We start from the raw sequence: 24315 nt of genomic DNA, 5'->3' as shown, positions 1-24315 counted from the left end.
GATGACAAAGTGATTTTATATATATATATATATATTTGTGATAGAATTATTCCTGACCTGGTATCCCAGTTTATCTGCAAACTCCAGCACTCTTTGGATCTTTAGTTTGTTGAAAATTCTTTTTATGGAGGTTGGCTTTTTACCTGGAGAAGCTCACTAAGTCAGTTATTAAGGACAGGTTAGTTTGTCAGAGCAGGGAAGTTAAAACCGCTAGTCTAAGAATTATCCACATTAGTCTGATTTCAGAGTCAAAGTTCCCAAAAGGCTTAGTGGGTGTGGAAAATGTGAAAGAGCCATCTCACGTGAATCTTTCACTGCAGGTCACCGCAGTGCCATTGGATTCTTACTGCAATGACCGAAGTGCAGAATATGAGCGGCGAGTGCTGAAGGAAGGAGGGAGTCTGGCAGCCAAGCAGTGTTTGTTGAATGGGGCCCCTGAACTGGCGGCAGACTGGCTAAATCGACGGTCTCAGTTCTTTCCAGAACCAGCTGGAGGACTGTGGAGCATTAGGCCTCAGAATGGCTGGTCTTTCATCAGGATTCCAGGTGAGTCCTCCTTTCTCTTGGCATATGTTCCCGGCTTTGGCAAGGGAAGAACCAGGAAGATACTCCATGTGGTGGTTTCAGATATTCAGAATTCAAAGTTCTTGAGGTTTCTATTTCCTCTTTTACCCTTAGTGATTGTAGGTAAGAATGCTTAAGTAATTTGTGACTTGAATGGAAATAGAAATTTTTTTTAGATTTCTGCCTAAATGCTCTCCTGTGACAAGCTTACAGCTGAGAGAGGAATATGACTCTTAGGGATGGGGGCGGGGGGTGTAGGGAAATAAACTTCGTAGGAAAGGCTTCAGGTCGAGTGAGTACAGTCGTCTTGTGCCATTGCCAGTGGAATGAATGAGAATGTCGTCACTCACAGAAAGCCTAGTTTAAGTAGCATAAACAGTGTCCTGCACGAAGCACTAGAGATCTGAATGATAACCAGAAGAAAAACAGTGTTTTGTGCCAAAATGCTAGCGGATTCCCAGACCTACTAGAGTCAAGGTCGAGGGTTGAAAGGAAACTAGGTTTTCATTTTTGCTTTAGTGAGACTACTTTTAAGGAAACCAAACACAGGGTTCATAGGCTTATGTTCCTTGCTTACACCTGCAGGCACACTGGAGTGGTAGCTTAAAGCTACCATGTTCGTTTCAGTTGTCCAAATTCTCTGATGCTTTGATTGTATTCATCTTACTGGCACGTAAAGGAAGTAAACTAGAGTTAAGGGTTCAAAAGAGAGAGTCTGCTATTTCTAAGAGATAACTGGGTTAAAGGCTTTAAGGCCTGGCTTTTCCATTTAATGTTAACTTTGTCAAGTGTCGAGGGACTTTGGGTCAACCTATTAGTTGCTTTGGGGGTACTTTGAACTGGAAGATACCGTTTTGTGTACAAGAGCAATATGTATATGGCCTCATATCTGACTTAAAACAGGTGAAAGCAGTGGGTGAAGGTATATTGTTAGAAAATAAGGGGAAAGCCCAGGTGTAAAGCAGGCCTGAATAGTAGTTGGAATAGAGGAATAGAAGCCAGCAGGTTTGGAAACCACAGAGTCCCCGGCAGAAGATGAGCACAGGTGTTAAAAGAAGCAAGATAACACCTTATTTCTTCTTTCTCCCTTTTTCATTTTGACTCCGAAGTTCCCAGTACAGAAGGAGAAGGCTTATTGCTGGCGCTGTGGGAATCTCTTGTGGCTTTTCCTGTTCTTTGAAAGAAAAATGGACCTTGTTTAAATAGCAGGAAGTGTCTGAGTTCTTTTTGCATCGATAAAAAGCACCAGCCTCACTGGCTGTTTACTGTGAGAACCAACCAGCTCCTCACTGACCCCATTGTGCTCGGTAGACTGGCTGGGCAGGGCAGTGGGGGGTGGAGGGGTCATTGGAACCTGTATTTTATCTCTTTTTCCTCTATACTTTTACATTTTCTGTTTCCCTGGGAAGGGTTGGTTTTATTATATTCCTTGAGAGACTGACCAAAATCTTCTGGATTTCACACCTTGAATGTCTCTCTCTCTTTCACCAAGAGAAGTGTGTACAATCCCTTCAAAAGTCTCCTCTCCTTGGAAAAAGGAGATATTATTTTATCTGTTACCCTAATTTTACTGCCATTGGATACATTCATTTTGTCAGTGACCAGGATCTTATACTGTGGTCAGTGAGAGCTTGTATCTAAGTGAAAATACTGTAAGATTGTGTACTGTAGGATTGTAGGAAAGATTGCAAGAAAGTAGCATAGGTCTTTTCATTTCAACATTTTTCGAGCTTCTGTTTGAAAGAAGGGGCTGGGCACAGGTTTGACTTGGCAGAGTCAGCCTAATTTCTAGGGAATTGTGCTCTTCTTGGCTCTGTGCCCTGCTTAGCAACAGGTGGTGCTCTTGTCCAGTGCAACTTTGGTAGCTCCTGAAAATTGGGTAATGGATGCCAGGCCCAGAAGGCAACAGTGTGCAGTGAAAGAAAACTGTTTTTTTCTGCTTAAGTGTTTTAAGGCTGTTGCTGATGTCACTTTCTTCTTGGACTTTTTCCTTCAGGCAAGTCCAAAGAAATTCAGTCCATCCACTTCCACCTCCCCCACCTAAACAATAACAAGCTAACAGCAGGTGCGACTTCTTGCTTCTTTTAGGTGCATCAGAGTTCTCTTCTAAGTGTGCATCTTCATCTCTGAGTTTTCCTAATCCTAGCATCAGTTCGTTCTGCTTGCAAAGTAAAGCAGATGTGGGAAGCAGGAAGGTATGAAAACCATTAAATCATGATTTTGAGATGAATTGAAGCTTTTGAATATTCAGACACAAGACAGATTTGTATATACTTAAATATTTGTGTTGAGGGACTATATATGAATGGAAAGAGGAGATAAGCAGGCTGCAGAAATCTGATGTGCTTAGCTTGCCCATTCTCACTCAGTGACTGAAAAACATATGGGTTTCTTTTTTTCACTTTCCTGTGCTTTTAATGAGAAAAAAAGAAACTTACCGTCTGAAGCTGATTGGTACCTCTTTAGGGAATGTTTAGGAGCTATCAAAATTGAGGGACCCTTGGGAACCCAATTAAAGGAGAAGGGTAATTGGCAAGAAGAAACCCTTGAAGTTGTTACGAAAGCATTGCTGCCTGATCAGACTGGGAATTTATATAGGCCTCCTTGTCCGGTGCCAGCAAGAGGGCTTAGCAATCGGTTCTGTCCCAGCTGCAGTCATTTGATTGCGTTGGTAAGGCAGCCAACAAGGAGAGCATTTCAATAATCTAAACAGGACCAAACAAAGAGGCTGAACAAAGGTGTGTGCCACAGTGTCAGGGAGGGGGTGGTGGAGGAAGAAATGTGGCCTGGCAATGTTCCGAAGGTGGGAAAAGGCAGGCTGCAGTGCAGAGGAGTAAACATCCAGGACCTGTAGCTTTGTAGCAGAAACAGAGTGGCTGATGATTTGTTGTGGTGCTGTCAGCACATCTGTTCTCATTCGGTTTATACAATTAATTGTGCACTTGGCAGATAGTGGCGAGAACAGAGAAATGACCGTTGAAAACTTTTGGATTGCTCTGAACAGTCAGCTTCTGTAGTTCAGAGGAAAAACCACAGGTTCAAACCTGAAACTAAAGGTAGACAGTATGTTTTTCATAACAGTTTTCTTTTTTTACTTTTAGTAGTTAGCTGTGTATGTGAGCTCTCTAGCCTTTCTGTCTCTCTTTTTGCATCCCACAGCCACTTGCAAACATACTCTTACATCTCCCAGCCCCTTAAGTTTCATCTCTTCCCTTCCTAGTAGCAGCAATTGTTTAGGGTATGTTTATGGACCAGTCTGCAAACAGGAAACTCTACTTCCTGAAATGTGATGGGAGTTGAATGATACTGAATGGATAAGATGAAAATTTGTGAGTTAAGTGTTCTCTAAAGATCTTTGGCTGAAATGCCTTTTTTTTTTTTTTTTTTTTTTAATGGGAAGAGGAAGGAGGAAGCACAAATTAGTGAGTGAAAGCAGCTTCCATTTCACAGAAACCCAAAGTCAGTCTTTCTGAAAAGCTGAATAAGCCCTAGTGTCTTTATTAAATTACAGCTTAGGATAATGACATTTACCAGCCAACCTATTTGAAATCATCCAAGAGAGGAAGGGGTTTTTTTAATTTTGTTTTTGGTTTTGGTTTTTAGTGCATTTCTTGGTGTTCAAGTGTCTTTAGGGGCAGGCAAGAGCAGCCCTTGTTTCTCTACATTCTCATGCCTTTGGGAGGTAAACCATGTAGCCACAGAACTAGTAGAAACAGATACCTAGAGATAAGGTGAACAAAGGAAAAACAGATTTCTCAGGTCACTTACAGCAGGTTTGGCATGGATATTACTCTTAGATGTCCACATATACCTGCTGTCTCTTGAATAAAAATGTGGAGTGGGGGAAAAAAATGTGGAGCAGGGAAACTTTCAGATGCCTTAGCAGCAGATGTCTGATTGGGAACTGTCAGTTGGGAGGGGACCTACACTTCCCTACTTCAGGATATTTCTTCCCAGAGCACTACTCGATATGATTTAACAGTGGTTTGCATTCTTCTCTAGAGTACTTTCCTGCTCTCATGATGACAAGCGTCCTGGTTGCAGTAATTTTGGCTGCATACAGCTTTGCAGTGAGTGATTTTGCTGCTTCAATTAAATATAATTTCCCGCTTCCCCCCTTTTCTTCTCCCTAGGCAAGGAGAGCCTCATCACTGACAGTGGAAAGCTGTATGCCCTTGATGTCCTGTTGACTCGGCTCAAGTCTCAAGGACATAGGGTCCTTATCTACTCCCAGATGACCAGGATGATAGACCTGCTGGAGGTAGGAGAAAGAACCTTTGGGGACTAGGACGCTTTGACATTTAAATTGCAGGAATCATAGCTGTATGACTAATGTCAGTCCTGCTTAATGGGAACCCAAAACTTGTCTTCGTGATTTGACCATCTATATGGGGAGGAGAAGCAACTCCTGGCGGATATGAAAGTGTGCAAAGGACTTCTTCCTCCTTCCTTGTATCAGTGAAATAGAATCCCCCTCCTTCCTTCCTTTACTAGTGAAGAAATTCCCAAATTTTAAAGCAGATCAGATCCTAGGAATTTCTTGAAAAGTCCTCTGAAATTCTGTATGGAAAACAAGATTTGGGATTAATTCTTATTAGAGAGCAGCTATTCATCCTGAGTTGGTGTAGTGGTTCTCAACCTGACTACATTTTGCAGTCTTTTGGGGGAGCTTTGAAAAATACTGATGTCCCATCCTCAGAGATACTTATGTAAGAAGTATGGAATGAGGCCTAGGCATTAGGATAAAAGTTCCCAAGGTGATTCTAATATATAACCAAAGTTGACAGCCATTGGGTTATGGTAAAAGATACAGCTCTGTCTTACTGTGCAGGGCAGATTTTGTTTCTTTTATTACTTCTGAGTTGACATTCTCTCTGCTTTCTTGTTGTTGAAGTAGTGGCTTATTATTTGAGGGAGAGAAAGTCATGGACATATAAACAGAGGAGTGAAAGTGAGGACAAATAATCACAGACGACTAGAGTAAGTTTTTCGTGCAAGAAAGTTGGAAAGCCATCTGTTGAGAGGCTAAAGCATCTGGATGTCAGTAGTGTATAAATATTCTCATGTTTTTTGGTGTGTTTTACATATTTAATAAGCCTTTAAATTTTAACCCTGCTACTCCAGGGACTAGTTGGTAATAAATAAGTGGAAATTGGACATTATTATCCCTATCTAGGAATAAGGGAGTAGAGATTCTATCAGTGCAGAAGGAATGAAGGGTAGCAGTAGGGGAGAATTTTAGGTTCTTCAGAAGCCAAGGCTGGCTCACTGAATTTTGCAGTGAGTTTATCTAAATTCAGTGGCAGGCTCTTAAATAATCAGGCAACTTCTTTTAGCAAGAGACATAACAAATAATATTTGAGGTCAATTTAATCACTGTTTCATGTTTAATAAAAAGTGTTTAGCCTCTGGAATGCTGTCAACAGGCAGAAGTTTCTGCCTTTTTGTATTGTGAGTAGGTCATCTATTTCTAAATGATGGAAAAAATGCTTATAAGTGACTGTGAGTCACCTTAAGAGGTGATTAAGCCGTTGTGTTTGATGTAAATCTTGACTATGTTAAAGGTCCTAACAACAATAATCCAAAATAAGAGGACTGCCTGCATCCTTAATATTCTGTTCAGGGACTTCCCTGGTAGCAGAGTGGTTAAGAATCTGCCTGCCAGTGCAGGGGGCTTGGGTTCGAGCCCTGGTCCAGGAAGATCCCACGTACTGCAGAGCAGCTAAGTCCGTGCACCACAACTACTGAGCCTGTGCTCTAAAGCCCGTGAGCCACAACTACTGAGCCTGTACGCTGCAACAACTGAAGCCTGTGCACCTAGAGTCCGTGCTCCACAACAAGAAGCCACCTCGATGAGAAGCCCACGCACCACAACGAAGAGTGGCCCCCGCTCGCCACAACTAGAGAAAGCCTGAGCAGCAACAAAGACGCAATGCAGCAAAAAAAAAAATTTTGTTCAAACTAAATGATGTCGACAGCCAAAACAATATGAGTAACTTTCTTTCAGTAGGACTCTTTTTAGATAAAGTGCACTTGCCTTTTCCTGAAGAGTCAGGAAAGTATAGATGAAATAGTAATCTTTCACTGATAAGAATTATAGAAAAGGTAATATATGCTAAGGATTTTGTAAGAGAGTTAATAATCTTCTTTTTTCCCAAGGCTATATATCAGTATATTATAGAGTCTTAAAAGCTGATTCACATTATAAGGGAAGTTCCAAGGAAAAGGGGGTGAGCCACCAAAAAATAAGCTAGCTCTGGTAGATGAAGGCAAGTGTGGGTAGGTTAAGTGACACAGTCCTGCATTTTAGTCCCTTATTCTGTATATTGCACACTTCTAGGTACTCATAAGACTCACTAAGATAAGTAATTCAAAGTATGATAATGATTTTGTTCACGATGAGTGCTGTGAACACTACCCACCAGGGTCACTTCCTGTCTGTCTGTAATCCAACAGGATTTTTAGAGGGGATGTGGACTTTGTGGGTAGGCTTAGCAATGAAGGCAGCTTGAGAATCTTCTCTAAATGTAGTTGCATTGCTCTATGGGGAATTCTAAATTAGGGAAAAGCAGATTCAAAGCCTGAATTTCACAACTGCTAACATTCCTTAGCCATGTGTGTAACATGCTTCTAGGATGTTGAAGCCAGAAAATGTTGCAACTGTTTGTACTGAAAAATTAAAATGAAACTGTTGTCTAGTTTCCTTACTACTATACTATTCTTTTTCCTTCAACATTAAATTTTAAAGTTTCTTTTTTTCAGTCTATTTATTTGTTTTAATATTATTTACTCAAACGAACCACATTTTGTATTCCAAGAGTTTAGTCCTCCAAATATATATATATATATATATATATATATATAAATTTTTTTTTTTTTTTTTTTTGAGGTATGCGGGCCTCTCACTGCCGTGGCCTCTCCCATTGCGGACCACAGGCTCCGGATGCGCAGGCTCAGCGGCCATGGTTCACGGGCCCAGCTGCTCCGCAGCATGTGGGATCCTCCCGGACCGGGGCACGAACCCGCGTCCCCTGCATCAGCAGGCAGACTCCCAACCACTGCACCACCAGGGAAGCCCCTCCAAATATATTTTGTGGGCATAGAATTACAGTGCCTACAATGTTTAATATTTGTCTAATCATTTATAGAAATGTAAATGTATTGTGGATTTTAGGACAGTGCAGGATTAGGTCTACTTTTCATTATCTTTTCAAAGAGTATTATGGGTTTTTCAGTCACTTTCATGATGGAAGCTTTCATTGTAAACATTCATTAGAGCCATGTTCCACTTTAAAACATGACCTAGTATTAATTTAAAAAAATACCTTGACCCTTGGCCTTGCTTCTTCATTCTCAGAGTATTGTGGGTTTTGTTTGCTTGTTTGTTTTTTTAGATTAAAAAAAATGTTTTCAGGATTCTCTTTTTCCCTTGACATCTTGTACCCTGTATATCAAAGATGGAAGAAAAACTTCCAATAGAGCAGGAATTTGAGCTCACATGGGGCTGTTGAAGCTGTGCTGTGTAGCTGTGGAGCGTGTCAGCATCTCTTTTATCTAACAGCTTTTTGGGGTTTTTTTGTTCTGTGCCTTAGCCTTGGCTATGTGTTTTTCTGTTTCTGTGACTCAGAAGAACTAAAAGATAGTAAAAATTCGCACACTTTTGTATGGCCAGGATTCCATTTTGTGAAAATACTAGTTCTAAGCACTTTGTATTTGCTCAGTATTTTCTAAAGTGATTGATAGCCTCCTTCTCTTGGGCAAAAATCTGACTTTAATTTAAATTTCAAGTGAATATATCAGATCTTCTTCCAAATAGAATTCTATATTCAGAAATATTTCATCTTGTCCCATGGTATCCAAATAGTATTTCCAGATAGGGGATTTAAAAAGGGGACTACTTAATTTCCAGGGCCAGGAATTTTTAGTGTGCCATGGGTAGAAGTCAAGGACATAAGGGAGGATATCACAGGTCACTAAGTTATGTTATCAGTTTATTTTTATTTCCTGAGTCACATACAGGGTCTTGCCTGATGGGGGTACTGTGGACACAGACATAGCCCCTATGCCTTTGGGATGGTGGCATCCAGCTGGATGTCAGACAAAATTTTTCCCACCACCACCATTTTACCCTATAGTTTGGGATACTCCCCATCCCTCCCCATAGTTTAATAGTTGCAGAGAGCTTTTAACTCACTACAGATGACTTACATTATCTCTGAGTCATCTCTTTTGAGATTCATTCCTATTGCATCAAGCAACTGAGTCTGTAGTTCAAGGAAATAAGCCTCAGTACTTTCTATGCGATACAGAAATACTTGGAAAGGGTCAGCCAACTGGTGCTGTATGTGTGATTGTTAAGTACTGAAACCCAGACAAATCTTGCACTATACCAATATATGAAAATAATGCAACACAGAATTAAATACAGATAATCCATAGCTAATGATGATATTTGAGACACTGGGTTGTGTAACTTGCCTAGTCAGCAAGTACCTCACTGGGGAAGGATTCATCCCAAACAGACATTCTATCATTTATGGGCTGGCTTTTCTTAGAACTCTAAGTAACCTTTGGGAGCTGTGATTCTGAACATACAGGGAAACTGAGTATTTTAAAACTGCTCCGTGGAATGAAAAGCAAATTGGGGTCACTGTTAACTAGCATTTTCATTAGGTCTTAGAAGTAATAGAAAGAAATGTGTTTGCTTACAACCACACTATATTTATTCTGTTTAGTCCATTTCTTTTTCATGTCAACTGTGAGCGAGGCACTGTGCTAGGCAGAGGTAAATACCAGTTAAATGTGGTCTTTGACTTTAAGAGATGAATCTAGTGAAGGATTTATGTATGTATGTATATATATGTCTCACACAAATAACTGTCAAGTGTACCCTGATACTAATGCCAAAAATAAAGCATAAAGAGAGCTGAAGATAGCAGGAGGGATGATACATTTATTTCCAACTGGGTCACTTCGGGAAGGCTTCACATACGGTGACATATGAACTGAACTTAAATAGAATTTCAACCATGAGGAAAAAGGGCATTTCCAGACTAAGGAAGCCAGATGTAAAAAGGCACAGACGTGGGAAGGTACAAGACATTGGGCAGTGGGGAGTAGTTTAGCGTAACTGGAGCATGTGGTATAGAAGAAAGGGGAATAACAAGTAGGGTGAAGGCAGATTATGGTGGGCCCATGAATGCTTTGTGATTGCTCCAGAGGGCTCTATATTAGATAAAGGAAGGATAACTATCATATTTCACTTGCTTGGTGCAATTTGCTTGGACAAAACAAAAGTTGTAATAGACCTTGAGGGGAGCCTCACTTTTTGCTGGTGATATACACCAAAGATGGAAAAGGGTGTGTCCAAGAAAATAAAGTTACACTAGGTCTGCAGGTTTGTGGATCATACTGAGTCTTCCCCTCAAATTTTTTTGTGACAGTGAAATTGGGTTAAAATGAACATCAGAGACAACTTTGAAATAGTGAAGAAGTCTCAGAATGGAAGGTTTGCATTAGGGATATATAAACATTTGCCTTTATTTTTTCAAGTGCCCAGTTACCCTTTCATCATTATAGTCATAATATATTAAGAACCTTGTGGGGCTTCTCCCTCCCCTTTTTTTCCGCTAGTGGTAGTGAGCTTCTGTTCTGTCTGGGAAGCAGTAGGTGGAGGGGTTAAGCTAAAGACTCTGGATCTAGTCTACTTGAGTTCCCATCCTAGCTCCATGCCTACTGCCTGTGTCACTTTAGAGACCTTGCTTAACATCTGTAAGATATGGGAGTGACAATAATAACACCTACCTGAAAGGCTATAGTGAGGATTAGATAAGCAAAACCAGGTAAAATACACAGAATAGTGATTGTCACTTAGTAAATGTTCAGTAAATGCTAGTCATCATCATTATCACTACTGCAAGGTGAACCTAGACCCTTTGTTTTACACCCCTGGGTGTGTGAATGTTTGATTTTATTTAGTATACTTTAAAGGATTGAGAGGCACTTGCTGAAACTATTTTGAGTTATGCTAATAGCTCTGTTCACATGCTACTGCTTAAAAAGTAGGACTTAGGGACGTGTTCCAGAACTGACCTGTCTTCTCAATTTGTATTCTAAGACAGTGGTTTTTCAACTGACGGGGTTGGGTATAGGACAGGAGACCTAGGTGTAGACATTAAACAGGTGGGGCCTGGACTCCCTACCCTTCTTTGTTAGCTAGAATAGTAATTTTTTTAAAAATCTATTTTATATTAGAGGGATTCCATATAAGAGTTTTCTTGAAAAAAGTATTCCAGTGCTTTAGAAATAGCATAAGGGTATGTTCTATAACAGTGTAAATGTACTTACAAGTCACACCTCTTAAATGCAGATTTCGATTTACTAGATATGGGGTGTGCCCCTCAGTTCTGCATTTCTAACAAACTTCATGTGTTGCTCATCTGAGAGCCATGCTGAGATAGTATGATTCTAAGGGACCCTGCCCTGCCTTCCCTCTGGAGTGGTTGTTCTTAGCTCTAGAAATAGGGTGTCTATTGCAGTCATCTTTGGAGCTTTTTAAAAATTAACCGGTCTAGGCCCTAACCCAGACCTACAGAGTCAGAATTCCTGGGGTGGGACCCAGGAATTTTAATCCCGGCTGAAAATCACTACTCAGATGCCAAGAGTACATCTTGTCCATAACCCCTTTGGCTTCTTCAATAATTTTTAAAAATAGTATCTACTAGAACTGTATAGGTCTAAAGACTTCCTAAATGTTAAAAGCCATAATTTTTATTTTATTCAAGCAGAATTAGAGCTTACTTTGGTTAGTGGTTATTGATCCACTTGAGAATACTGGTGTTCATATTTATTTAATTAAGGGAGGATACTAAATTATGAGACTTCTGGGAGGGGAAGGTCTACATTTGGTTTCTCTTTTCTCTTTGCTGCTTTAAGTGGAAAGGAATTCTTGGTTTACAAGGTTCCAAGAAATTTAATCATACTGATGGATCATTTTCTGAGCTTTTCCTAAATAACCCAAGTAGACTTGGGTTAGAAATGCCCTTGGTTTCTACAGAGTGCCAAGTGTCAGGAAGAACTGGGTAACGGTTGGCCTTTCTGTACCATAAGCCCTTCTTAATGCACAGGAGTGCTAACATCACACGGTTCCTACAAAACACAGTAAAGTCATCCAGCAAGCAGTAGTCATCCAGCAGTGGTCCTCAGGCATGGGAGTGAATTACTTACAGACTATTGGGGGATGAATGAGAATGCTGTGCCATCCTTGAAAGACATTTAAGGGACTTCAGTGGTGGTGCAATGGTTAAGAATCCGCCTGCCAATGCAGGGGACACGGGTTCAAGCCCTGGTCCATGAAGATCCCACATGCTGTGGAGCAATTAAGCACATGCAGCACAACTACTGAGCCTGTGCTCGAGTCCGCAAGCCTAGAGCCTGTGATCCACAGCAAGAGAAGCCACTGCAATGAGAGGCCTGCCTGCGCACCGCAACAGAGTAGCCTCCGCTGACCGCAACTAGAGAAACCCTATGCGCAGCAAAGAAGACTCAACGCAGTCATAAATAAATAAATAAAGTTTGTTTAAAAATAAAAGACATTTAACTGCAAAACTCAGCAAATAGTTACTAATTAACCAGTCTCAGCTGCTGGCTTTGAAAAGAATATATTAAGCAAGACTCTTAAGATGGATATTAGAAAACCATTAGAAAACCTTTTGATATAGAGATTGTTAAGTGGGGATAGATTTTTTTAAATAAATTTTTAAACTAACTTTTCAAAAGTGCTACGACTACTATCAAATCATTTGTTGTTAGAATTTGTCTTTTTATTTTAAAAAATAGAATTACATTTTATGTTAAATCATTAGGTGTTTTTAGGATCATAGGAGAACTGAACTAAGAATGGAACAGTTCTTGAAATTAACAACTGGAAAAAATAAGGCTTTTCTTTCCGGATGAGCATTTGATTAAATTAACTATCTTTCCCAAATAGCCTAGAGTTCTAGAGAGATGTCTAGGATAGCTTTGGTGTAGCCAGAATTTCTGAATGAAAGAAATACTGAATTGCCTTTTTAGCTCAGTCTTTTATCTTATAGATGTTTTTCTGTATTGTCAGGATATAGCTATTCCTCTGTTCTGCTTTTCACTGCTGTTTCCATGTCCATTTACTTGTTGTTTTGAAGCTATTTACTGAAATAGGATCTAAACTCAACTAAGCCTTCTGAAATCCCACTATTCCCCTGGGTGAGAGAGCAAAGGCTTAAAGCAGCAAATGGGAAAGATTCACTTCCGTTGCCTCAGTAACAGGTTGTCTATGATCAGTGTTGGTTTGATTATGGCCTAGGATTAATATCTCTAATGTTTTTCTGACCTTGATATATAAATGATATGAACAGCAAGATCTACAAGAAGGTTCATTCATCAGTCCTGTCACTAAAGTTGGAAGTTCTGGTTCAAAAGGCAAAAGAGTGCAGTGCCTATGCAGGAAACCCACCTTTTGGTTAAAGTTCAAATCTGTGGACTGTCTCTCTATAATCTAGGTATTTTGTTGTTCTGGATGGCAACATCTCCTGATTGGATTAGCTGCCCAGGTATAGTGAGCCTCTAAAGACCATCATCATGCTGTCATTTTTCATCTTCTTTCCTGAATTCCTCATCCAAACACCCCCTACTCTTCTGCCATTAACCCATTCCCATTATAGGGCTCTACCACTAAATGTGAAGCTTGCTTTAACTGAATACTTTCTGCCCCCCCTGTGATTACCAAAGCCCTTAAAGAACCACCTGGAGACAGAAGGAAATAGTGAAAAAAGGAAGAAAAAGAAATATATATATATATATACACACACACACACACACACACACACACATACATACATACATACCTACACACACACACACACACACACACACACACACATACACACACACACACATATCAACTTGCTCTAAGAGTGCTGCCACATACACTATACCAGTCATACCAAACTGTAACAACCTTCTGTGCTGAAGTACCCAGTCAGGTATAAGAGGTCCATAATGAGAATACTACAGTGGAAGAACATTCGACCACAGAAAATTAATTAATAGAAACATCTCTCAAATGTAGAAATGATTTGTCTTTTTCAATAGGAAATAGGTTTCTTTGAACTGAAAAAACTGCTTCATGGTGTTTCTTATAAATAGGCAGCTGTATTAGCTTTTTATTTTTTGGTTGCCTTGGGTCTTCGTTGCTGCGCGTGGGCTTTCTCTAGTTGCAGCGAGCGGGGGCTACTCTTCATTGCAGTGCACAGGCTTCTCATTGCCGTGGCTTCTCTTGTGGAGCACAGGCACTAGGCATGTGGGCTCAGTAGTTGTGGCACACGGGCTTAGTTGCTCCGCGGCATGTGGGATCTTCCTGGACTGGGGCTAGAACCCGTGTCCCCTGCATTGGCAGACGGATTCTTAACCACTGCGCCACCAGGGAAGTCCCTGTATTAGGTTTTGGTAACAGTCCCTCTGCAAGTGGACTTTTTGAAACATAATCCATATAATTGGGGTAAAGAAAGGAAATCAGTGCTCATTTGGACATATCTGTAAGAGGAATTGCAGCTTCCAAGAATAGAGATACATCCCCTCTATTTTATCTCTTGAAATCTCTTCTCCATTCTTAAAAGTTTTAATTCCTCTTACAGATAATGCCAAGAACATTCTCTGCCATGGAAAGTTACCTTGTCTTCTGTTCATTCTGATGCTTAGGCCTCCCTTAACAGTGATGTATGCTGTGCTGGGAGAAGGGAGCTTAGGTTGTAAATTCAAGGACTTTGGTCAGCAAGAATTTGCTAGAGAGAAAGCCACTGGGGTGGGTGTTGCTGAAAGAAAACTGGCTATTCCATAGCCATGAGAGACATCTGGTTAGTGACTGAAAAGCCATTTTGGTTTACAGATTTCATTTTGTTCAGTTTGTTTTTTTACAAAACCTACAGAAATCTGTAGGAATAAGATTAGTTTCTAAGATGAAATTGAGAGTTGTTGTAATCTTCAGGGTACCCTCTATTTTCGCACGCTGACAATAAACTCATTTACGAGTCAAATTCCTGTACTTCTGAGATTGCTTTCTCCTCATTCTGGATAGAATGACTTGCCCCCAATATGGATGAGGTGGGTAGATGCTTGTGGAAATTAGAATGCAGTAATTTGTATCAAACTTATTATATCTTTTTACTCTGATTGGCAGGAATATGTGGTTTACAGGAAGCATACCTACATGAGGCTTGATGGCTCATCCAAGATCTCAGAGAGGCGGGACATGGTTGCTGATTTTCAGACCAGGTAATGTTAATAGGAATTACAAAAATGGTCATTTGATTTTCCTCTAGTTGAGATGGTGAGTTAAAAGAAAGACCAACACATCTCAGATTGTTAAGCAATCATGATATAATTTCTGCTATTTTATGAGGTAGCTATATCTGCTTATAGTGGTTTAGATTTGTGTGTCTGTGAAAGAGAGAGGAAATGAATAGTTGGTAATTTTAGTGCCAAATCAGTGCCTGGTTCTTTGGGCAATAAAAGAAATGATTTCTGAGTATGAACCAGGATCCTTATGTGAATAATATGTACATAGAAAAAAGTCCACAAGGCTATATTCCTAAATGTTAACAATGGCTGTCTCTGGGTATTGACTTACAGTTGATTTTCTCTTTGTTTTTGCTTACCCATTTCATTTTGTATAAGTTTAAAGAAAAATACCTCCTTTTTCCTGCTTTCCCTCTAATATTGTAGTAGTACAGTGCAGTATGACAGATTGCAGTAGTGTGCAATCTATTCCTCTGGCAGCTCTCAGTTATAGTACTTCTCCCACCTGATAATGAGCCTATGAAATTTCAAATACTGCCTGCTGGATGCTGATGGCCTACAGAGCCATAATTATCCCAAGTGCAGGTTCTCATTGTAATAAGCAGGGTCTGCTTACTGCTCTCTCCAAGGAGAAAGCTGGCGTCTGCTAGTGACAGGTCTCCTGAACTCCACCCTTAATTTTCCTTAGACCTGGAGAACTAAGGAATAGAGTAAGATCTTAATGTTCTGTAAGTCAGAACAATTCTGAATTTTTGGTCTTTAATTGTGTAGTCTGTTAATATTTAACTTTGGAATTCTTGGGTAGAAAATTAAGCACATAGCCATTTGTATTTAGGTTGCAATTTTTAGTTTCTTTCATTTCAGTTTTAAAGCATGTTTTACTTCAGCATAAAACAAATCCGTAGTTCAACATAGAATATCCTCTGATTGAGAATTTTTGCTATTGCACGGTCCTTTATAACACTGCATGGGTAAGGAGATACATCCTGATGTTTTGGTTTGCAGTATATACTCAGACCAATAACTCCTAGGTTGAAACTACTTCTGCATTCAGGTGCCTGTTTGACCAACAATGGAGGGGAAGAGCTACTTTAGACCTATTTTAGTTTGTTACCTGAAGCAGGTGGTAGATGACCTAACTTAGCTTCTTACCTAGCAGAAGCTTTCGACCGATTCTTAAATTATTTGAGTGAGACATGTATAATCATAGTAGTGCCTCCTAGCACTCCATACTGTGTGCACCTCTCCCCACCCCCAAAAAAGTTTACCAGCTGATCTTTATCTTTCCTTGATTTTGAAATCAAATGAATTACATTTCACTATGTCCTTATCTAGTCCAACCTTCAGAGCTCCAAATGACAAGAATCTTACATACAAGATCTATAGACTGTATGTTTCCCCCAGGGTGCCTATGTTTTCTCCAGGAATGCCAGCACTTAAGTGATTTGGGCACATTGGTATGAGGCAGCATGAGTTATGTGTTAGAAGAAAAGCCATTAAGTAATAGATCTGTTGCCTATTACTGTTTGTGTTTTTTTTCCACTAATATGTTTGATATTGTACATTTGAGAATCTCATTTATAGCAAAGCTAATTTTTTTTTCCAGTAACAGTTGGGGCCATTGTATATTATATAAAATGCCTGTTGAGGAAAATTAGAGAAATATTTGATGAAGAAAGTAAAAATCACCCACAATCCCATCACTGTTAACATTTTGGTTTATTCCTCTTGTCTTTGATGTGTGTATGTAGTTAGATTTATATGTTGATACCATATTGTAGAGATGACTGTATCCTCATTTCTTCAACTTAACAGTATATCATAAAGGTCTTCACATATCATTAAAAAAGTCATTGTAATCATTATTTTTAATGATCAATATTCCATTACATTGGATATACCACCTTTCTGTTGTTAAAATCTTGAGTATCTTTTTTACAAAGCTTTGTCATCATTTTAGATTATTTTCTTAATATAGATCCAAACAAGAGAGATTATTGAGTAAAGGAATATGAATGTTTAAGACTGTATATTGTCATATTGCTTTGTAGAAAATTCTACTGGTTTAGAGTCCAGTCAGAGCTGTATTATGTTGACTTCTAACAGTTTTGGCTTCTGAGTTGTAGAGCTACAATTTTTCTTCTAGGTGAAGCAATTCCCAGAAAACTGGACTGTGAGATCCAGGGCTCACCACATTTTACAGTGACCTTTTAGTGGAAAAAATCAGTAGATGTATCTAATCTACTACTTCTAAAATCTCTTATTTAACTTGTGATTACTTGGGCAATCACAGTAGTACACATTAGTCTTGAAAAGCTTAGCTTTAAAAGAAGGGTATTTTCACCATTAAATTATACTAGATCTGCTTAGTAAATATCTTGTTTCTTTGCTTTCCTGGAAAACCTTACTTGAGCATCCAAATTCTACAACTTCTAAGAATTACTTAGGGAGCAATGAGTTTTATTTAGATACTGAGTAACAATCATTTTAACACCTGCATCTGCATCTAATATTAGGTAAAATGAAAAAACAGACTAAAGTCTTCTTCCCTTCCTACACATGAGCTAGATGGTAGAGTTAGGATTGTGGCTAGGAAATAATCTCCTACCTCTCACGTGTAGAATCTGAACTGTGCCTATGCTGATTAGGAGCTTGTCAGGCAGGTCCCTCCAAATGGTATCTAAATTTACAAATTTGAATGGCAACAGTAGCCCAATATAGAGGAAAAGACAGGTGTTTTTGAAAACAAAAAAGCATGACTTGCCAAATATTTTCATTATTATTAATGAAAAGACATCAAAAGAAAAAATTGTAGTTTCAACTGGAAAGCCCTGTGGCTCAAAGGTCAGCCAGAGTAAACAAGAGCTCCTATAAAAAGCCATTTACATTCCCTTTATACAAGATTTATTTATGAAGGATCCTTCCAGGAAAGAGTCTGACTGAGACTAAAGACTGTTTGGCCAGGATGTCCTGACTGGGCAACATTCAGGACACGTGACCAGTGCGTGATCCTAGAAGCCATTCACAAGGTCTTTGCTCTGGGTTGCCTTGGCCTTTGCTTCCCTTCCTCCTACCCCATGACGTTTGCCAAATGGATCTCCCTGATTATCTGATTACTCGGGTGACCATTTGGAAAACATGAGAAAAAATGAGTGTAGTGTGGATTTTTCCTTCTTGGTGAGAGTGTAAAGCTCCAGTATCTTTAATTCTGGCTCTTTTTCAGTCATTCAGCAAGTCTTCACTGCAGTCAGCTAGGTACCTAGCACTATTTGAGTATTTTGTTGCATAGTAGCCTCAGGGGCCATTAACTAAAGAAGAGTAAGAGTGAGACTTAGGCATGTCTTTGCTACATGATTTCATAGGCTCCTTCACAGACCCCCCTGAAACCTGGTCTCTATGGCCCCTTCCAATAGAGACCCTGAGTTGAGATTCCTTTATAGCCCCTAGAGGGCACCCAGACCATCATGTTGCCTTCTGGGATTCTGTTTTCTTCCTTTTAGTCAGCTCCCAAAACATTAATTCACATTATCAATACTAGATTTATTAAGTAGAAAGGAACTTCTCAACAGTTCAGTTTAGATGTGTTTTTGTTTACATATGATCCAACAGTGTGATCCAGGATGGACACTAATTTCCTTGATTTTTAATCACCCAGGGTTCCCATAATCCTTATTTTTCCATTACAGTATGATGAAATTACACTGAATGCAGCCAAACGTTGCTACTTACCATCTACCTCATCATTAAAAGCATCTTCTCAATAAATCGTTAATATCCCCAAAAAAACATTTTCCACTGTTAATGTTTCTAAGTTTTGCTTCTAATTTATTTTTATCTATATTCCTTTCTCTAGTGTTTTTTTCTGTATATAGTCCTTGTTTGTGAATGATTACCACATCTGGGGACTTACCTCTCTGACTGTCCAGACTATGGAAATGACCCATCTTTTTGCCTCTACTCTTTTACTATAGATCCCAGCTGCCTTCTGTCTCCCTCCCTGTGCCATCCCTGTTCCCCCATCCCCACACCAACAAGACGTCCTAGGCATCGGGTGACTCCATCAGCTCTTACACAGATATCGGAGAAAAGCCTCTGACCCCTGCCTCTGTGTCCACAGAGCAGGAAAGAGAGATGTATGGGACTGAGCAATCTTCCTAAGGCCAGAGTGGGAAGGATTATTCTATAGAGATTAGTATGGCCCTGGAAGGCTACATCAATTTTTATTTGAAACCTTATTGTGGTTAAATATTCTCCCATGGGCTGTGAGGTATCAAGCTTCCATTTATATCATCCCATATCTATGGGAAAATGTGTTTGTAAACTGGCAGATGCCTTTTAACTTTTTGGTTTGCCCTTTATGATTTAACCGTGAAAGATGACATCTTATAGATAAAATTCTGAAATATTAAACTTTATGATAAAATTCAAGGATAAACGAGCAGAACTTTCATGAGAGTACAATACTTTTGGAATTATGCCCTACAAGAAGCCTCCAAACATGATCTGTTATCCATGTCTGCCTCTAGGAAAGCTGTGTTTAATTGAAAGCAAATTAATGGACAGATTTCTACTAGGACCTACCCAGCTTAGGGATTAACCAGGATACTTATTTCAGAATAGTTCCTTCACTGGTATTCATGTTTGACATTGATATGTCATCATTTAGTCACTTCAACTATATTCAGAGCATCCTCATTTTATAGCACAGGAAACAGACCTTTAGCAGCCAAGTGACTTTACCAAGGAAGAACAGCATCAAGGGATGAGAGCATCCTGATGCCAGTGTGTTTCTTTTTTCTTTATTTTTTTTTAAACTGGAACCCACAGAATAAAATTCATCTTACGTTGGGATTTAATATATATCTACCATATCTGAAATCACAAAACAGTACTTATCCTTATGACCTTTGTTGTATTATAATATTTTCTAATCTGTTCTATTTCTTTCTTTAATTTATGTGGTCCAGACTCACCAAACTGATTTCATGACCAATGATAGGGGTGACCTGACCAATGATAGGTGTGACCTGCAATTTGAATAACACTGATATAAATGAATTTCTACTTTTATTCCTCATTATAGTCATAGAGAAAGGGGGTGAGCAGCTTGATTTAGAGGGCTGTAAAGTTTGTTTACCAGTATAAGGTAGTCCCTTTCCCTTAGAAGTGTTCTGGAAAATAACCTCAGGTGGCAGGAACATGAAAATGCAAGATAGTCTTGAAATATATTTATGTTATCTGCAGGAACTGGGCTCAAACCGAGCCCCTAGTTGTATGTGTATACATAGATAAATCTTACAGTCGAAGACTGCTCTTTGTGATCTGGCATGGCCCTTGTTCCTAGAAGATATTCAGTGAATATTTGCTGCCTGAATGAATGACAGTGGCACCTACTGATTTATTTGTAATTCTGGGTTTCTTTAATAGGATGTAGGATGTAGAGGGAAAATGAGAAAACTGTCTTGTTTCTGTTAAGGATTATGTTGGCATTTGTCAAAAAGTACTTTAATTTCAGCCTGTCTTCATGGATTGATCCTAACTTCAACGTAATACTTAGAAGTCATAATCTGAGTCTTAATCCTGACCTCGGGTCATTTTTCTGGGACTAACTTTCTTCATATGAATTTTAGTGCTTTGGTGTTAAAATCATTAGTTCCCAGATTGTTGGAAGTCATGATTCTTTGGGGAAACACCAGGAGATACTGACTTATTTGTCCCCTCTGTATGAACTGGGAATAGTTTGACTTGCTAAAAATATGACTGTTACAGAAAGAGAGGTCTCTACTTCCATAGCATATTTTTCTGTTACATTTGCCAAATGTTTATAATTATATTGCCTATCAGTCAATATTAGTGGGCAGCAAAAGTTTATCTGCAAATTGGAAGGTGACTGCCATGGTTTGATTTTAGCAACAGAGCACCTTTGTACAGTGTGTCAGAGAAACCTGGATCAGGTCTGGGTAACCACCAAAACTCTTTCTAGGCCTAGACACTGTTCTTCGTCCGGAGATCCCTCTCTTTTGCCACATGCCATTTTTCTTTTTCATTTTTTCCTCTTAAAATATCCCTCCCTCTTCTGCAGGAATGACATTTTTGTGTTCCTGCTAAGTACACGAGCTGGAGGACTGGGTATCAATCTGACTGCGGCAGATACAGTAAGTAACAAGAGCACAAAAATACACTGGATATGTGGTTTTCCTACTATAAATATGTTGTTCGGTTGGCCTTATCCTTTATTATATGTCACAGACTTTTTATTTCTTTGTCTCTTGTTGTGTTAAAAGACAATAGTGGCACTTTGCCTGGAACTGGAACATTTCAGCTTTCCTTTTGGGCTTTTCTCTCCCTTCTCTTATTCTAAGTTTCTTACACATTTATTCAACACATATTTAGTAAATGCCTCCTATGTGTCTGATAGTGTTTTAAACACTTGGAATATGTCAGTGAATAAACAAACTGGAAAAAAAAACCCAGTCAACTCAACTAACCAGATGTGTTTGTTTTAGGAGCTATAAGTGAACAAATCAAAAAGTTGTTTTATTACTCTTATGCATTATTCCATCATAGGAAAAACTCATATTTTTGTATCCCGAACGTATAAACATGGTTGGAGAGCAATGAAATTGGTGATTTAAAAAATAAAATAAAAAGACATCCCATCAAATTATCTATCCTTTTATGCCCAATCTCCTTGGAGGAATACTTCAGCATCTGAAAGGGAGAAGAAAAGAGCATTCCTTTTGTATCTCAGATTTATTCCCAGGTTACAAATATATTTAAAAACAATATCAGTAACCCTGACACATAAAAATGCATAAATGGGCAATTGTTTTGTAGAAGGCATGATTCTGCAAATGTCATTTAATGTGATCGTTGCGGTACCTCTCTGTGAAATACAGAGCATCAGAATCCCCACAAATATGAGGAGGATGCAAACTCTGGAGGGTCATGGAGAAATGAATGAAGTACAAAGGTGAAGAAGCTTGAATAAATTCACAACAGTAGAGCTGGAACTAGATCCCATGTTTCTCAGGTTCCACTTCTAGGCTGTGTTCATTCTTTCTCCTTGTTAACTGCTACACAGTAGAACTGTCTGCCTTCAAGAATGAAAAACAGATTCTGTAACATCACCAAGTAGAATATCAACCATAGGATTCAGCTGTACCTTCCTCGGCATCTAAACCACTTCAGCCAATTAACCATGCTGGGACATGGTTCCAGGGCCTGGGGACTGCTGGAGGCATAACTGGGTAGATTCTGTATCTTATGTGCACATCATCAGCCTCAGTCATCTTAAGAGAAGGCAGTCATTGGTGGTAGTGTTGTTCTTGTGGGTTCTCTGATGAGGTAGCTCACTTGGTGTCATATCAGCAACCTTTCTCTTTGCCCCTTGGTTCTCTACTCTAGTTTTCAAGCATACTGTCCCAGTTAGTCATACTCTTTTTTTTTTGATGAATTATTTTGGTTGTCAGTTTGTGATAGAGGGCAGATTCCATAGTTTTGGGGTTTCTTCAAATTAGAGAAATGAGACCTGGGTTTGAATCCCAGCTCTGCTGTTCACTATGTGAAAGTGAAACAGTTGCTTGACTGCCCTAAACCATAGTTTCCTCCTCAATAAAATGAATATAATAATCCTTCCTTCTCTCATGGTTGTGAAATGTCACCTAGAAACATGTGACCCCAGTGCCTGCACATTAATAGCCCTCAGGGATCCTGTGACCCTTGTAGCCCCAAATGAGAGAGCCAGGTCCAGGACTTCATTATTTATACTGGGCCCCAAATACCCCTCCTTTCCCCTAGGCCTTGTCTGCCTGGCTCTGTGCTCAGCTCTGCTGCTGTGGGAAGGCTGGGGATGGGAGTCCAGGGAAGGCTCTGGATTCCCAGGGCGGGTGAAAACAAATTCACACATGATGTGAATTGAAGGGCCAGAGTTGGGGATTGGGAGCCTCAGAGGAGGAAGAGAGCCGATTGGGGAGGAAATACTCCAGAGCCTTGCACTGGTTCAGCCCTGCTGTGTCCTGGAGGCATGGCTGGAAGAGAGGTGGAAACTCTTAGGGGCTTCCCAGGGGGCAGTAGCTTCTTCTCCGGCACCTTTGTTCCCCTCCAGGGTTGGTTGATATTCCTCTCCTGTGTCTCTGCACAGCCCCCAGGAGCTGGGCCTGAGTTTATCTCTGGGTCTCCTGCTTCCCCTCCTCTCCACCCCCGACCCCGGGAAGCCTTTGTCTCAACATCCCAAGCACAGTTATCCTTAGAGAGGCCCAGGTACCTGTGTGAGAACGCCAGGCAGGTGGTGATCAAGCTAGGACGTGAACCCAGGAGTGAAGACTGGTAGTCCTGCCGCACCAAGGTGCTTCCCTCATACCAAGAGGTGACCAATGGGGGAAGTTGGGCACAGATTGGAGGATGAGTTATTTAGTTCCTTTAGGGGTCTTGAGACACTGTTTAGCATGTGGGTGGTCTCAGTCATTACATTTATGTAGTCTGGAAGGCCCCACAGCACCCCCCTTCACATCCCAAGCTTTACTCCAGCTGAGTGAAGCCAATGCATATTTTTTGTTTTGTTTTGTTTTTTGGGCTGTGTTGGGTCTTCGTTGATGTGTGTGGGCTTTCCCTAGTTGCGGCAAGCAAGGGCTACTGTTCATTGTGGTGCGTGGGCTTCTTATTGCGGTGGCTTCTCTTGTTGCAGAGAACGGGCTCTAGGTGTGCAGGCTTCAGTAGTTGCAGTGCGCGGGCTCATTAATTGTGGCTCGCGGGTTCTAGAGCTCAGGCTCAGTAGTTGTGGCACACGGGCTTAGTTGCTCCGCGGCATGTGGAATCTTCCTGGACCAAGGATCGAACCCGTGTCCCCTGCATTGGCAGGCAGATTCTTAACCAGTGCGCCAGCAGGGAAGTCCCGCCAGTGCATATTTGAAACAGAGGGAGGAGCACGTAGGAACTGACCCAGACACAGATTCAATTCAGCAAAGTGAAAGTCCCAGGTTAAAGAGGACTCTCTGACAGCTGCCTAGGAGTTGGCAGCAGTGGGCCCAATTAGTCTTACTCTTAATGTGAGTACAAGATTCATCACTTTCTGCTAGCTGATCTTTTGGACTCCAGTCTCAGTCCCTAGCCCCATACCTCCTCTGTTAGTTTTTATACCCTTTATTAACCATGCTACTCCCTGGCTTAAAACTCTTCAGGGAGTCTCTGTCATCTACAAGATAAAGTATAAGCTCTTTTACACATACAAGGCCCTTCATTTTTGTGGCCTTTATCTCCCTTTCCAGCCTAATTGCCAGACTCTTACTCCTTCCAAAATTTATGTTCCAGAGGCGGGGAGAGGTTGGGGGCCTAGCATGGAAGAATGGTGAAAAGAAGGGGCTTTCAACAGTTGCCTGCAAGGCACTGGGAGAGTGAGAATCTGCCCAGTGTGGCGCCAGG

At 40.2% G+C, this 24315-nt stretch overlaps 1 protein-coding gene across 2 annotated transcripts in view; it reads left to right on the top strand.

The window, feature by feature from the left end:
- INO80 (INO80 complex ATPase subunit) overlaps positions 1-24315 on the top strand; it is a gene marked incomplete at its 5' end in the record, with an annotated part of 102910 nt that overhangs the window by 61639 nt on the left and 16956 nt on the right. For both annotated transcript variants that reach the window (XM_082648866.1, XM_082648865.1), the window contains 4 exons: positions 321-546; positions 4698-4825; positions 14777-14871; positions 20978-21050. In XM_082648866.1, the coding sequence (XP_082504992.1) occupies positions 321-546; positions 4698-4825; positions 14777-14871; positions 20978-21050 (522 nt within the window). The remainder of the gene's footprint in view (positions 1-320; positions 547-4697; positions 4826-14776; positions 14872-20977; positions 21051-24315) is intronic.

The sequence above is a fragment of the Grampus griseus genome (assembly GCF_964374135.1).
Source record: "Grampus griseus genome assembly, chromosome: 2".
In the NCBI taxonomy this organism is placed as follows: Eukaryota; Metazoa; Chordata; class Mammalia; order Artiodactyla; family Delphinidae; genus Grampus; species Grampus griseus.
The sequence above is the reverse complement of the archived record's forward strand: the minus strand, read 5'-3'. Positions and strand labels throughout refer to the sequence as shown.